Here is a 13,795-nt window from a genome sequence, read left to right on the forward strand (position 1 = left end):
GTGAGGGGACAGGGGGTCAACATTTTCCCTATTTGGGCTGCTGCAATCCCTCTGTTAGGCCAGAGAAATTAGTTACTCTGGTTTGTAGCCATCTTCTGTGAAAGACCCCTCCAGGGAGGAACTGCTGGAGGTTGTGGAGGCAGAAACAGGGCTCAGGTGGGAGTAGGATGGGAAAGAGGGGAGGCAACAAATAGGGGCATGCACAGGTCTGAAACAGAGCAAATCTCTGCAGAGGAGACTGGGAGCCCCTGGGGCTCCAGGGCAGGAGGAGTGGGGAGCTGAGGGCTTTGGGAAGAAGAAATTATAACAACATGTAATAATTTAAGGTGGGAGGAGTGGAAGGTGTGTTTCTGGGGACACAATGCTGGGTCTGTGGGATGTGCTGGAGGTTTCTGGAGCACTAGCATTGGTATGTGAGGAGGCCAGGGTAGGGAGGGGTTAGAAAAGCAGGGCTTGCAAGATCCAGTGCTTACAGTTAACCTGTTTGCTGCCTGAAATATGACAGCCCTAAAACCATACAGCAATGCTGTATGTGTGGAATTTAGAATATCTATCTTTTATGTAGCCTAGCACTTTCTGCTCCTCTTACTGTGCGCTGTAGAGGTGTAACAAGTACCAGGAGCTGTGAGCTAGGAAGAGTTAGCAAGCAGTTTGTGTGTTCTTTCTTTGAAAGGCATTTTCCCAGTACTTCCCTTGCGACTATTTTGAGGAGCAAACATCTGTGTATCTAAAACATAAGTGAATCAGCATGTGTTCTGCTCTTCCACCAATTAACCAGGAGAGTTAATTGACCCTCTGTTGCAGCTAGTGCATCAGATTGCCCAAGGTGGTAGCTTTATTTCAGCCCAGGGTTTTAGTCTCTCATATGCTTTTACTTCTACACACACGTATTCTTCATTATATGTAGGATGCTTGGGGTTGAAAAAGTGTTTGTCACACTAGAAATAATAGAGCAGCTCCACTGGTACTATGGGAACTGGTCCAGATATACACTGGTGGGAGAGTAGAAGTAATATATCACTTCAGTGTTCCATCCAGGACTAGGAGACGTGTTTTCACATACAGAAGGGCAATAGCAATAATTGTAATGATCAGCAGGGAAATTTGAATACTTTTAAGCCAAAGTCAGATACCCATACTAAGATCTTGTCCTCAGTTATTCTCTGCTGAACATATGAATATAGATTATGGAGTTTTATGTTGCTACTTTCCTCCAGGTTGGGGATGGGAACCCCCTACGACTTTGGAAAGCCTCGGTGGAAGTTGAAGCTCCTCCATCAGTTGTCCTGAACCGAGTGCTAAGAGAACGTCACCTCTGGGACGAGGACTTCTTGCAGTGGAAGGTGGTGGAGAGCCTGGACAAGCAAACAGAAGTTTACCAGTATGTTTTAAACAGCATGGCTCCTCATCCAGTCAGAGATTTTGTTGTTCTAAGGTAAGCTAAGGGCAGTTCTCCAGTAGCTTTGCTTCCTGCTGTGCATGCAAGGAAGATCTGGTTTTATCTCAGCCTTTGCATTTGTATAATTGTTCTTTGAGAACTCTACTCCTGGGCAGCAGAGTTGATTTCTCAAACTGAATTAAAATTGTACACCTAGAGCATGCTGACCTTCTCCCTCATGTAATTTGAGCAGCACATACTCCTGAGGCCACAAATATCATTTATTTCTTAGAACAGATGTCTGATAATAGCTGCTGTTCTCTCTTAGCTTTGTTGTCAAAACAGTGCAAATAGAACCCAATTGTCTTCTACACTGCTTTTGCTCTTCTCTGGGGAATGTTGGATGTTCAGAAGGCAAATGTTTAGTAGAGAAAATAGTGGTGCTTTTAAGCTAAGGTTGTTACACAGTGTTTATGCAGGTTATTATTTTAGCTTTGCAGTTGGAGAAAGCTAACCCATAAAGATCCTAGTGTGGAAATAAACAGGAGGAGGCAGTAGATACGTATTCTGACTGCCTTTCAAGGGATTATGTCTCTCAAATAAATGTATAGCTGTGTATCAATATTCTAAATTCAGTCCCAGTTCTGCCACTGTCTGTCTGCCCATAAGAACAGAGAACAACATTCCTCTTATGCACCTTCTGCCTTTGATATCCTCAGCCTTTGCTTGCCAGGAGCTATTGTGGAGCTGCTGACACATTTCACTTACAGGGTCAGTCCTACAGTTATTTATTTCAGGAAGATTTATGCATTCCCATTCTTGGTCTCTGCTTTCTTTGATTGAAATGATGTGCCAGAGAAATACTGAACAGTTTTGACAAAGGAAATAGTCCCATGAGTCAGAATTGTATTACAGGGAACAAAGATTGAAGAAAGAAGATGAGCCAAATAAAAACAATTATAATAGTACATCCCTTCTGTGAACTTCAGTATTCTCTTAGAGAATGGTAACATGCAGATATTGTCAGTATAAGGAGAGAATGATTGGAACTCTTAGAGGAAGATATAAAAAATATATTCTGTAAGTTCTTTATAATGTTAAAACAGCAGTTTTTCAATTATTTTAATGCCTTTGTCTTCCCACAGTATACTGGGCTGAATTAGTTATAATTAATTTTCTTATATAATATTACTGACTTAAAGCAATGCTAACCCTGGCTCTCTGCATAGCACCAAGAAGATTGCCTTGGAGCAGCAGGAAGGTTTTGATAACCATAATCCTGTCCTCTTATTAGACACTTAGTCCACTATTAGGTTTCATGGTGGGTTATGTTCTTTAAAGACCTGCTGTGCAATCACATCAGTTAAAGAAAAACCTTGTCATTGAGTTCTCATTCTTTACACTAACCCAGGCAAAATGACCCCCAAGGATGGAAATACATATCATAAAACTGAATCCTGGTGGGTTTTTAAGGGCTGAAAAAAGAGTCAGGCAGATCTGTCAGATTCTGTTGTTTATCTCTTTCACTTACATCATTAAATCTAGAGCAAGGTTAGCTCTAGTCAATTTGATACCTTATGATTGGCAGGCAGTGAACAGTGAAATTATAATTCATCTCTGGGGACATGAATTAAGACATTTTAACAGACAGCAATCTTTCCCTTGCTAATCAAACTTCTAGCTGGGAAAGATAAACTTAAGTTGCTATTGTGGGGTTTTTTTTCCTTTTTCTTTTTTCAATTTACCAGTCACAACAAGGGGATTAGGGTCCCTTGAGAAGATGAATGGTAAGAGGATAGGGGAGATGTGTCATGTGCCTGGGATCTGATGCAGCTCTCAGCTACACTGCAGAGGCATCACTTTTCGTTAAAAAAACTCCTCAGATGTTTAATGTTCATTGAGTATCAGAGCACCTCTGAGTTAGCTGTCATGCCTATTTTTTACTACTCTAAGTTATTTAGAGAAGTACAGAAACTGGCCTAAATCTGCATAAGTGGGAAAAGGCATCATAAGTCTTCTGCAATCTCTGGGATACATGGTTTCCCACCTCACAAATGGCCCAAGTAAGTGTGGTGCAGTTAACAAAAAGATATGGTCACATCTGAGGACTGTGCAGGCAATCACAGTAGATGGTTCTGCATTTCACAGTAGCTCTGATGTGGGATTTCCTACCGTCCATCTGTTTCATCTGCCAAGAGAGCTCATCATTTTTATTAATGCCCAGACACATGTTAAACTTTCTGAAGTCAGTATCTTACAAGAAAAATGCAGAGTGTGAAAATTACCTGCTGAAATCCAAACTTCAACAGTCCTTTGAAAGCAGTTTATCTGCCCAAACATGGTATTTTCCAAGGTGGCTTCAGACAGTCCATGGCAAGATGGTGCACATTACACAGCACACCAGGAATGTCTCACTTCTTCCCACAGCATGGGAAACAGCATAGACCTATCCCATGAGATCCAAGGCAGATGAGAAAGATGTGAGACACCAGAATGCATTGAGACTGCTCACACAACAAGAAAAAATTTAATTATTATAATCTAGGTCACCTGAACTTGGTGGAAAACTTCTGCAGCATGTAAGAGAGGCCAACAACTTGGGAGAGGGAAAAAATGAAAAGATGTTTTGTTTTTAATGTCCTTGAAGCATGTTCTGGCAGTTTCAGAAGTCAGTGTGGGTAGTAGTGAGGACTTCTGCTCTGCTAAACTGTATTTGTAAGTCTGGATGGATGCAATGCAACATGCCAGCCTTTGCTGGATGGCTTATGCTCACTTCATCTCCTTTCCAGAACTTCTGTCTGTCTAAAAAAGACTGTATCATACCCTGTAATATATAATGGTTGCAAAATGCTTGGGTGGAGAAGCAAAATGTCTCTTCCTGGAGCCTGCAGCAGTATAGATAGTTGGCCATTCCACATCATGGTCAGACTCCCCACTGGGGAATGTGAAACTCCTCCAGGGATTCCTAGGGCACTCAAGTGGCATTGCTGACAACAAGGATAAACAGACAAGCAAACTGAAACTTTAATTTTGGTTCTTATGTGCCCAAAAGTTTCGTTACTGAAGTGATTCCACCTTGAATGTCTTGCTGCAGGACGTGGAGGACGGATTTGCCAAAGGGGATGTGCATGCTGGTTGCCATCTCTGTGGAGCACGAAGAAGCTCCTCTTATGGGAGCTGTGCGAGCCATCGTGATGGACTCTCAGTACTTGATAGAGCCATGTGGCTCAGGAAAAGCCAGGCTGACCCACATCTGCAGAATTGACCTAAAGTAAGTATGCCCACTTGCAAAAAGCAGATGTCCATTAAGTAGGGCAAAAAATTCCAGCTCAGAGAGGGGAGTTGCTTGGCACGGAGGACGTGGTCAGTGTAGCTTTGTTGCTTTGGAATCTTCCTGCAGTGTTTTCCATCCACCAGGCTCATTTCTCTGCTCAGCCTCTACTGCTGCTGTGATGTGATCATAGAAATAAAATCTGCTTATTTGATTACTGTAAGGGAGAACTTCAGAGTAGGCTTGGGATGACAAGTATTTGAAGTCCCCACCACCACTGTGGGCAGCAGGGAGCAGGAAGGATGGCAAGCCCCTTCCTGCAGGGCATGTTTCTTGAGTATTTGAGTTTCTCAATAATTCTCTTTCCATTTCTTCAGAGGACATTCCCCAGAGTGGTACAACAAAGGCTTTGGACATCTGTGTGCAGCAGAAGTTGCCAGGATCAGAAACTCATTTCAGCCTCTGATTGCAGAGGGACCAGAAACGAAAATCTGAGGAAATGTTCCTAGGAGCCTGTGAGCATAAATCAGGGTCTGGCAGGGAACAGGGATGCTGAAAGCAAAGGTTTTATTTAAGCTGCAGAAATCTGACCAGACCTGGGTCTGTACAAAAATGAAACAGGAATTTTATAGGAAAGTTATTTTTTTCTGGAGACTTCACATCCCACTGCCACATCCCTTCTGTATTAATTTCAATTATTGAAGTAAATGTTTCTTCAGAGAGCTTTTATCATTATTACTTTAAAGTCAGATTATTGCCATTATTTGTGTGTTACATAACTCTGATATTTAAAGGCTTCTAAGAAGCATATTTTAATTGTAAATAAGTTATGTACAGTGTGTATATACTTATCTATATTATATCTATATATATGTATATGTATAAATTAATTATTTTGTATATAACTCAGTGCAAGTCACTTGCATCAGTTGGACCTTAAATGAATCTGTCACTTGTTTCTTAGTGTGTCACTGCTACATAAGCTGTGTTTGCTGTTATCACAGGGCTCTGGGCATAATCCATGTGATAACAGAAACACTTGTTCTCAAATATGTTTCATGTTCATGTATGCTGTGAGAAGGTACCTAGAAATAGATGTAGGGAGAATTAAAGGAACTAAACAGGAGGGAGGCTACTGTACGTTTAAAAATAATGAGGAGTGGATCAGTTTCACCAAATAAAATACATGGAGAAATGTAATGGAGAGAGGCATTTTGAACGCCATTTATATTCAGCTGCAGAAGATTTGTGACTGTTAATACACAAGGTGTTGAAAACTTACCTGTTGCCTTAATTAATGGTATCTCTGCAGCTAGAGAACCTCACTGTGTGCAGTGTTTGAAGGAACTGGTCATTCTTGGAGAGCACAAGATAACACTGTGTGAACTGAGGTGTCAGAAATCAGGCTGGTCAGTTATTAAGCAGTAAATATGGGGGGTTTTAGCATTTTGTCTAGGTTCTGAGTCAGTGTTTCTGTGTTGTTGTTTCCTTCTCCCATAGAGATGGCTAATTATTAAGAAACTCCAAAGCAGATTTTCCACATCCAGTGGACACAGAGATGTGCAGATGAATGCCATGCCTTTTAATATTCTTACTATACAAATAGCTAAGCTTTTTTTAAGCACAACTTGGAAATTTAAAAGACTAAATGCAAACTATGTTTGGAAAGATTGCTTTTGTAGTAACAGCAAGCATTTTCTTATTATATTGCACTGATCTGCTTGATCCTGCCTCTACAGACATTGGTGGGAGCAGGATTAGCCCCTGACTATGAGGAGTAGGAGCTATTTAAGCCTATTTTATCATTTCATTTTCAGGGACCTATTATTTTGCTAATGGAAGAATGCTTTAAAAGTAATAATAATAATTTGTTGATATTACCTTTGAGGCAGGGTTCTGTTTTGTTTTTAACTAACCTAAGACCAAAAATTATACTAGATCTATGATTCAGTAAGAATGTACAAGCCTGTTAATACAGTTCTTTGTTAATTGCATTTGTTCACTTTGACCTTATTGCTGCAAAACCAGCTGAGTCATTTGTAGCCAGTGTTGTAGCTCAGTCCTTCCAACAAAATCCACTGAGGTTTAGTATGAGGTCAATTAAAAGGGATACATTTCCTACAAGAAGCTACAGTTCTGTTCCCTGATTCAGGAAACAGGAAAGTATCCTCAAAGCCAGTGCTTTGAATTTGCCCCAGGTATGGGGCCTGTGGGGTGGACCATGTGTGGTCTTTGATTGCTGCTAGAGCATGGTCCCTCATGCACACACATAAGGGCTTGGGGTGGGGACAGCCCTGCAAGCCAGTGGGAGTTCAAGGTGGACAGGGGCAGGGTGACCCAGCATGGTGTCCCCATGGAGCAGCATGACCCCAAAAAAGTCAATTGTCCTCCCCTATGAGCTGTCTCACCCACATTTTACTGAGCAGCTCATGGGAGGTAGGCTGCCAGGAGCTCCTGCCAGGAATTTATGGCCAACGATAGCTGCAGTGTGCAACTGTTGTGTTTTTAGGTCTTAAAGACAGGGGAGTGTCACCCCCTCACCCGGTGTGTTGAGGACAGGCAGTCACCTGCCTGCTGCAGGGCACCACCACTGCCCTGATCCAGCCTTCCCTGGAGCAGCCTTCCCAGGGCTCACCAGCTGGTGGGGCAAGGCCAGTCCCCTGGTCCCAGCAGGACTGCCATCCCAGAGAGCAGCACCTCCTCCCCAAATGCCTGTAGCCGTGGCAACAGGTTTCTTGCTGGCTGTTTTCCAAAACACGAGCAATTAGAGCACTTCTGCTATGTTAGTTTGCATAAATGAATACAACAGTGCCTCAGTATTAGTGGGTGCAGAATTTCTGGCCCTGGGAATAGCAATTGTCTGACAGTAAATAATTTCTTCAGGAAATGAAGGGGAAACCTTGACAGTGGTTTTATCCTGTCTGACAGGGCATCACTCAGCTGGAAGGGGCCCTGTGCCACTTGCTGCTGTGAGCAAGGTAGGGTTGTCCTCCTACCCTTGCAGAAACTCTGTCATGTGCTTCTGGCATCTCTAAGCCATGTATCAATGAAATAAAATTCCTTTAAAATGCACATTATGCCATGTCTACCACTCAGCTACCACAGTATTTTGTATAGTTACATTGCCATTGCCATTGAGAGAACATTATAATAATTGCATTTTTAACTGTTATACTCATATCAATACCTCATATTTTTACCTCATCTGTTGGTATCAGTCATTAATTGTAAATAAATAATTGCAGAGTTAAATAAATTTGCATACACAAAAGAATTATTTCGTTGGTGTGCTCATTTCATCCGCTGGCACAAGAAAACAGCACATTTAAGCCCTTGCTTTCTTTATTGCAACCTGCTGTACACTAAACTGTTCTGATACGGGACTCAGTGATGATTTTAGGCTCAAAATGATATTGTCTACTAATTCTATAGTGATTGTAAGCATACAAGAGCTTCATGGACAAAATTGTTTTCACAAGAAGCTTAAGCAGGGATGGCTGGCTTGAGAAAGGTAGACACAGGTCCTCAACAGTGTTCAGGCCCCTGACTGCCACTGAATTCAACCACGTTTCTGCATCTATGTTTGTGTCAAGTCCAGGTTCATATGAGCGACTGTGGAGCTGGGATGCTGGATGTTGGTTTCTCATTATCAGACTTCAGCCATCTCAAATCCACCAAGCCATTGCAAAAGAATAAAAAATGCAACAGCAGGATAGAGATTTCTGTGTATCTTACACGTATCTGCAGATGGTCCCCCTCTGGAGTGGCCTATCTCTTTTCAGCTCTCTCTTGAATTGTCAAAAGAAGCAGAGTCTCAGAAAATAGGTTGCTGAGCAGGGAGTCAGCTATGAGAGGCTATCTAGGAGGGGACAATCCTTTACATCCCAACAGTCAGGAAAGCTCTGTATTAAAGTCTGGACTGAAAGGAAGTACTTGTCTCTGATTCTCTGCCATGGCTGAGATGGTCAGCTGTGTAAGTTCCTCCTTTCTTAGAAGAATTTTATTATGTGATATGCTCTCATTCCCATCTCTCCCTCCTACCAACCCACAGCAATGTCAGTGCAAACAGACTGTCATAGCCCTAACAGCACTGATGTTTCAGCTCTTGGTATGTGCAGTCTTTATAATGTTGACTTCTCAGGCATCCATCCACTCTGCAATGCCTTGCAGGAATCACCAGCAAGGCATCCTCTGATGCACTTGCTTGGCAGAATCAGTGCCAACCTCAGAGGATCTCTGCATGACTATGAGAAGTTGGTCTTTGAAACGACGCATAGTTGTTAGATGAGAGCACAGACTGAACACACTGAAATGACTGTGAGATGAAAATATTGGAAGAAATATCCAGCAGATTGCTGGAGCCTGCAAATCAAATAGGAGAAGAAGAAAACTGATATTGTTGCTTCAGCTCAATAGTGACATGGAAGAGCATTGGAAGTGAATACAGACCTTGCCAAACAGAAAGCAGCACTTAAAGTACATGATTCTCTCACAGTCCCTTGGGGATTTATCATGGCAATGTTATGCTCTCCTTGCCAGATATATGTGTCCATCACAGCTGCACTAGGGCTTCATCTGGCTGGGTGCTAAGCCAGGCAGACCATGCTGTTACAATTCCAGTTGCATGTCATGGTGTGCCAGGTTCGGGAATATGGGGCATCAAACCCTAGATTCAGAAGAAGGTGGGTGTTTGGACTTGTTAACATGTACAAATAAATTTGTGAGGCATCTGGTTCCCTCAGCATCATGGGTCACTCAGCTATGCTATGTAGAAAGCTAACATCTTCCCCCAAAGAGTGATGGATGCAGAGCAGGTTCCACCCAGCACTGTGTGATTGCAGACTGTCCTGCTTCAGTGAGCAGAAACTCTGCTCAGCAAATAGACGGGTACGTGGAACTCAAGGGCTAACACAGCAGAGCAATGGGTCTGGGTTAATGAGCAACCAACAGGGAAAACATTACAACACTCCAGATAGCTATTTGCTTGTCTTCTATAGGCTCATGCTGGGGGAGGTCTTACACACTCCCAGATACCCTTCCTAACCCACAAAGGACCCAGACACCAGTGACTAGCTAGCATCTCTTGCATAACAAGTAACATGGACACTTTATCTCATGCTACCCCTTTGACTGCGAAAATAGGATGTTTATCCCACTAATGATCTCCCACAGGTAGATATTTTACAATGCTCTCTTCCCTCTTCTGTCCTTAGTCCCAGCATGGCTGTGCCCAGCTCGCCCAGCCCAGGCTGCACAGGACACCACAGGCCCTCAGGTCAGGACGATGGGGTCAGTGGCCCCAGTCCCAGCTGCAACAGGGGTTGTCAGGCAGTGCCAGCCTGCTTGGGTCTGGGTCTGCAAATGTCTCATGCCCAATAATAGGGACAAAACTCCAGGGTGAGGAGAAATTGTTCTGCTTCTCTTCTCCAAGGAGGCAGGAAGGCAGGAGCAGGAAGGCTAGAGCAGGAAAATAACCACACAGGTGTTCCTCAGTCCCAGCGCAACACAGAGTGAGCCACCACATCTGTTTCGGTTGTAACCCTTCCCAAACACCCAGACAAAACCCCAGCCATGAACATCACCTTGAATGGAGTTTACTAGCTGGCCATGCTGATGCCCAGCCAGGGCCTTACATCTTTTTGAGCTGGGGTTATCATCTGGTTGCCTTGTGTGGATCGCTCCACACTCAAAGAGGTGCCAGGACACTTGTAAATAGCTGAGCAGTGACATTCATCTCACTGCTGAAACCACCAGAACAGCAATGGAAAAGTTTGTGGGTTTTATCAATGCAAATAAAAATAATGGCTGTAAATAACAAAAAATTAAATATCACTGGTCTAAGCCAAAACATTACAATATGGCCTCCTTGACCTCCCAGTATTTTTTGCCTTGGGCAACCTTTTTCAGCAGTCACTGGTATTTATCAGAAAAGAGATACAGTTATTGCATTCAGCTTTTTCAAATAATTGAGTAATTTAATCTCTTAAGTGCCTCTGAGATCACTCGCTGTAATTAAAGACAGAAGATGAATGGCTGAAGTACAAGAGCATTGGAGGACTTTAAAAATGAATGTGTCCTTGACTGTGTCTCCTGTGCATTTATATAATTATTATCCTGCATTAATATGGCCAAACAGATGAAACGAGAAAATAATAAGAGCTTGGTTGCATTATTTTTCACCCAGCCCAATAATAACGTATCACCAGCTGGAAGAATGTGCCTGTGAATACCAAGCAGGATCAACCACGTGCTGCTGAGCACAGGACCCTGCTGCCTCCCGCTGCGAGGTGCAAAGAAAGGCAGTATCTGCTCATGGATCCTGCAGCAATGTGGCTGATAAATGAGTTACAAATGTGTATGAAATTCACAAACTGCCATCAGAAGACCTAAAGGCTCAGCTAGTGCTGAGAGAGAGACAACTGCAGCACTGGCAGCTTACTTTATGAACATTTATTTTCTCAGATTTTGGAAATAAGACCAACTTGATCCTACTGGAGAGCAGGAGGCAGAAGGGTTGCTGCAAAGTAATAACAATTTTTAAAAAAATAATTCTAAAGGCTTGTAAGCAGCAGTTTGTATTCTAAATAAACTATGTGCACTGGCACACTGCTGTCATACCTTTAGCTCCCCATTTCATAACGCAAGTGGAAGTAAATATGTGCCCAAAGAAGGAAGAGGAGGTGGTGAGAGAGCTGGAGCTGACCCTGGTCTGTTCTTCAGGCATCACAAAGCCCTTGGATCATGCCTGCCCCAGGCTGGAGGAGCAGCAGCCTCACACCCCTTGGGGCACCCTCGGGACTGATGGCAGAGGCTGCAGCTTGCCGGGAAGCCCTCCTTGCCAGTTTGCACCCCATCCTTTCCTGGCAGAGCATCCAATGGCCTCCAGCTTGACTGTGCTGTTGCCAGACTACAAAACTTTGTCACCTCGTAAAACTTTACAGCACAGGTAGTTTATACTGTTACACCTCTTGAACTAAACACTCGGCCAATTCTCGGTTCCCTCTGGCAGGAGGAAAAACAGATTTCTTGGGTCAGGTGTTGTGTTTGTGTAGCTCTGGTGGTTTACAAGCCCTGCTGAAAGCCCCTTATAGAGCCCCAAGTGCAGAAGGCAGCAATGCAACAACAGCCAGTTGGTTGCCTAGAGCCAAGCCATCACTTCAGCCACTGGACACGCTGCTGGCTCTGTGCCTCCTCTGGTCCTCGCTGCACAGCCTGTTCTGAGGCGCGCGGGGCTCGGCACCGCTTCAGCTTGGACATGTAACCCAGCAGGGCACAGCCCCAGGGAGGAGCTCCAGCTGGGATCCTGAGAGCCAGACCCATGCGACTGAGAAGTTGCTGCCCAGGTCCACTCCTTCCCTGCAAGGACTGATGCCATAAAAAAAAAATATATATATTAAAAAAATTCAGTGAGAAGTAGATTATATATTCCAGGTTAGGATGGAAGAGTGAAAGCTCATCCTTCCCTGCCAAAAAAAGGTGTTACTCTCTTAAGTAGGAAAAAAAAAAATCTTTCCACTAACAGAAAAGAACTAAAGTAGAACGTAATCTAACTTGATGTGAATTTGCAGTATTTGGAAAGCATCATCACTGTCATTCCCACTGCTTTGCTCCAGGGCCAGTGACAGCCACCACCTCTCCCACCCACAAGCGCAGTTTCCTTCTGTGCCTCAGACACACATGGACCTCTTGGGGCTCAGGCTAGAAACACATTTAGATGAGCTCAGGAAAGCTGGGGCCAGATAACAATGCTTCACTGTGTTTGTTGTGTTGTGTGATGAGGAAAAGGCTTTTTACAGTAAAATTCACCATGGAGGAGGTACATCATTACAGGACAAATAGGGGAGGTAGGGCGTTTTCAGAGCAGATTTGTTTTTTTTAAGAGGAATATTTGGAGTCCTGTAGCCCATCCCAATGCCAGGTGTGTGTTCCCTCAGCTCCCAGGATGAGGAACTCAGGCATCTGTTTGTGCCTGTGGCTTTCCTGCCCTGCTTTGTTAGTATTTTCCCTGGCTTCTCCCTGCCCCACTGGCCCTTTTGCTGCTCCTTCACAAACACACAAAGCATCACAAAATAGCAGCCAGCAAAATGTCAGCACCCACAAGTGTCTTGGCTGCTGTTATTTCAACTTTCTGGTTTCTTAACAATCTTAATTTTCTCAGAACCTTTTGACAGTGGGGTTTCTGTTTAACTCACAAAACAAAATAAAAGCCTCTGATACGCTGGAGCCTGTCCCTTTCATCTCACCTCGTTATTCCTTCTTTTTCCAATCTCTTTAAGGGTGGGCTTAACCAGCCAGCACCAGCCATAGCCTTGTGACTGTTGGTGAAGAGTGGGCTGGCAATCCATGAGTGGCACATCAAAGATGGGAACTGTTTTCCCCTTTCTTTTCCTCACCTCCTCTTCTGTTTTTCATGACCGAAGAAGGAACAAGACTGAACATTCTCAGCTGAAGCTGAAATCTAGCACCTAAATCTGACTTCTTCACCCTGAATAAGGACATTTTCACCTCAGGGGTTTTTGCAAGCAGAGTGAACAAAACAAGCTTTCTAAATTACTCAAAAGCAAATAAATACAATGCAAGGAGAATAGTGAAGGGCAAGTTCAGTGCTTAAACATGCTGACACTTGTATAACTACTGTCCCACTCTTAAGTCTTTTCCCTTTCTTCTTCCTTTAACCTTGACATTTACTTTTGGTGGGATGTTTAATAAGGATGCCACCAACTGCTTCCAACCACAACTACAGTGACAAAATCCTTCAAGCCTCTGAGTAACTACACTGCTGTCAAATTTACTGCAATGTTACTATGGAATAAACTATTACAGCAAAAAACTCATACTAGTATGGTTATTTCCATAGTTTTTTTAAATATCAATAGTCAACCTAAAAAAAAACCCAACAAACCAACAAAAAAAATAGTCAAAGAACCAAAATTCCTCCAAAGCCCCAGGTCTGCTGGAAAAAGCTCTGTTTAGACACAGGCCCCAGCAATCTTCAACAAAAGTTACAGTTATTTATATGGCACTGGAAAAACAAACAGGAACACAAACTTCTTGTAGAGTTATCATAACAGCCTCTCCTAAGGTACTTCATGTTGCAAACAGATATTGGACAGATTAAACAGTAAGATCACGTTACACTTCGTTAA

General features: G+C 43.2%; 1 protein-coding gene across 1 annotated transcript in view; it reads left to right on the plus strand.

Annotated features, from left to right (window-relative positions):
* The window catches only part of STARD13 (StAR-related lipid transfer (START) domain containing 13), a 119,370-nt gene extending 114,226 nt beyond the window's left edge, over positions 1-5,144 (plus strand). Inside the window, exons 12-14 of the mRNA XM_009998344.1 lie at positions 1,218-1,435; positions 4,473-4,649; positions 5,027-5,144. Coding sequence (XP_009996646.1) covers positions 1,218-1,435; positions 4,473-4,649; positions 5,027-5,144 — 513 coding nt within the window. The remainder of the gene's footprint in view (positions 1-1,217; positions 1,436-4,472; positions 4,650-5,026) is intronic.
* Positions 5,145-13,795: the final 8,651 nt, after the last annotated feature.

The sequence above is a fragment of the Chaetura pelagica genome, unplaced genomic scaffold (assembly GCF_000747805.2).
Source record: "Chaetura pelagica isolate M959 unplaced genomic scaffold, ChaPel_1.0 scaffold105, whole genome shotgun sequence".
NCBI lineage: Eukaryota > Metazoa > Chordata > Aves > Apodiformes > Apodidae > Chaetura > Chaetura pelagica.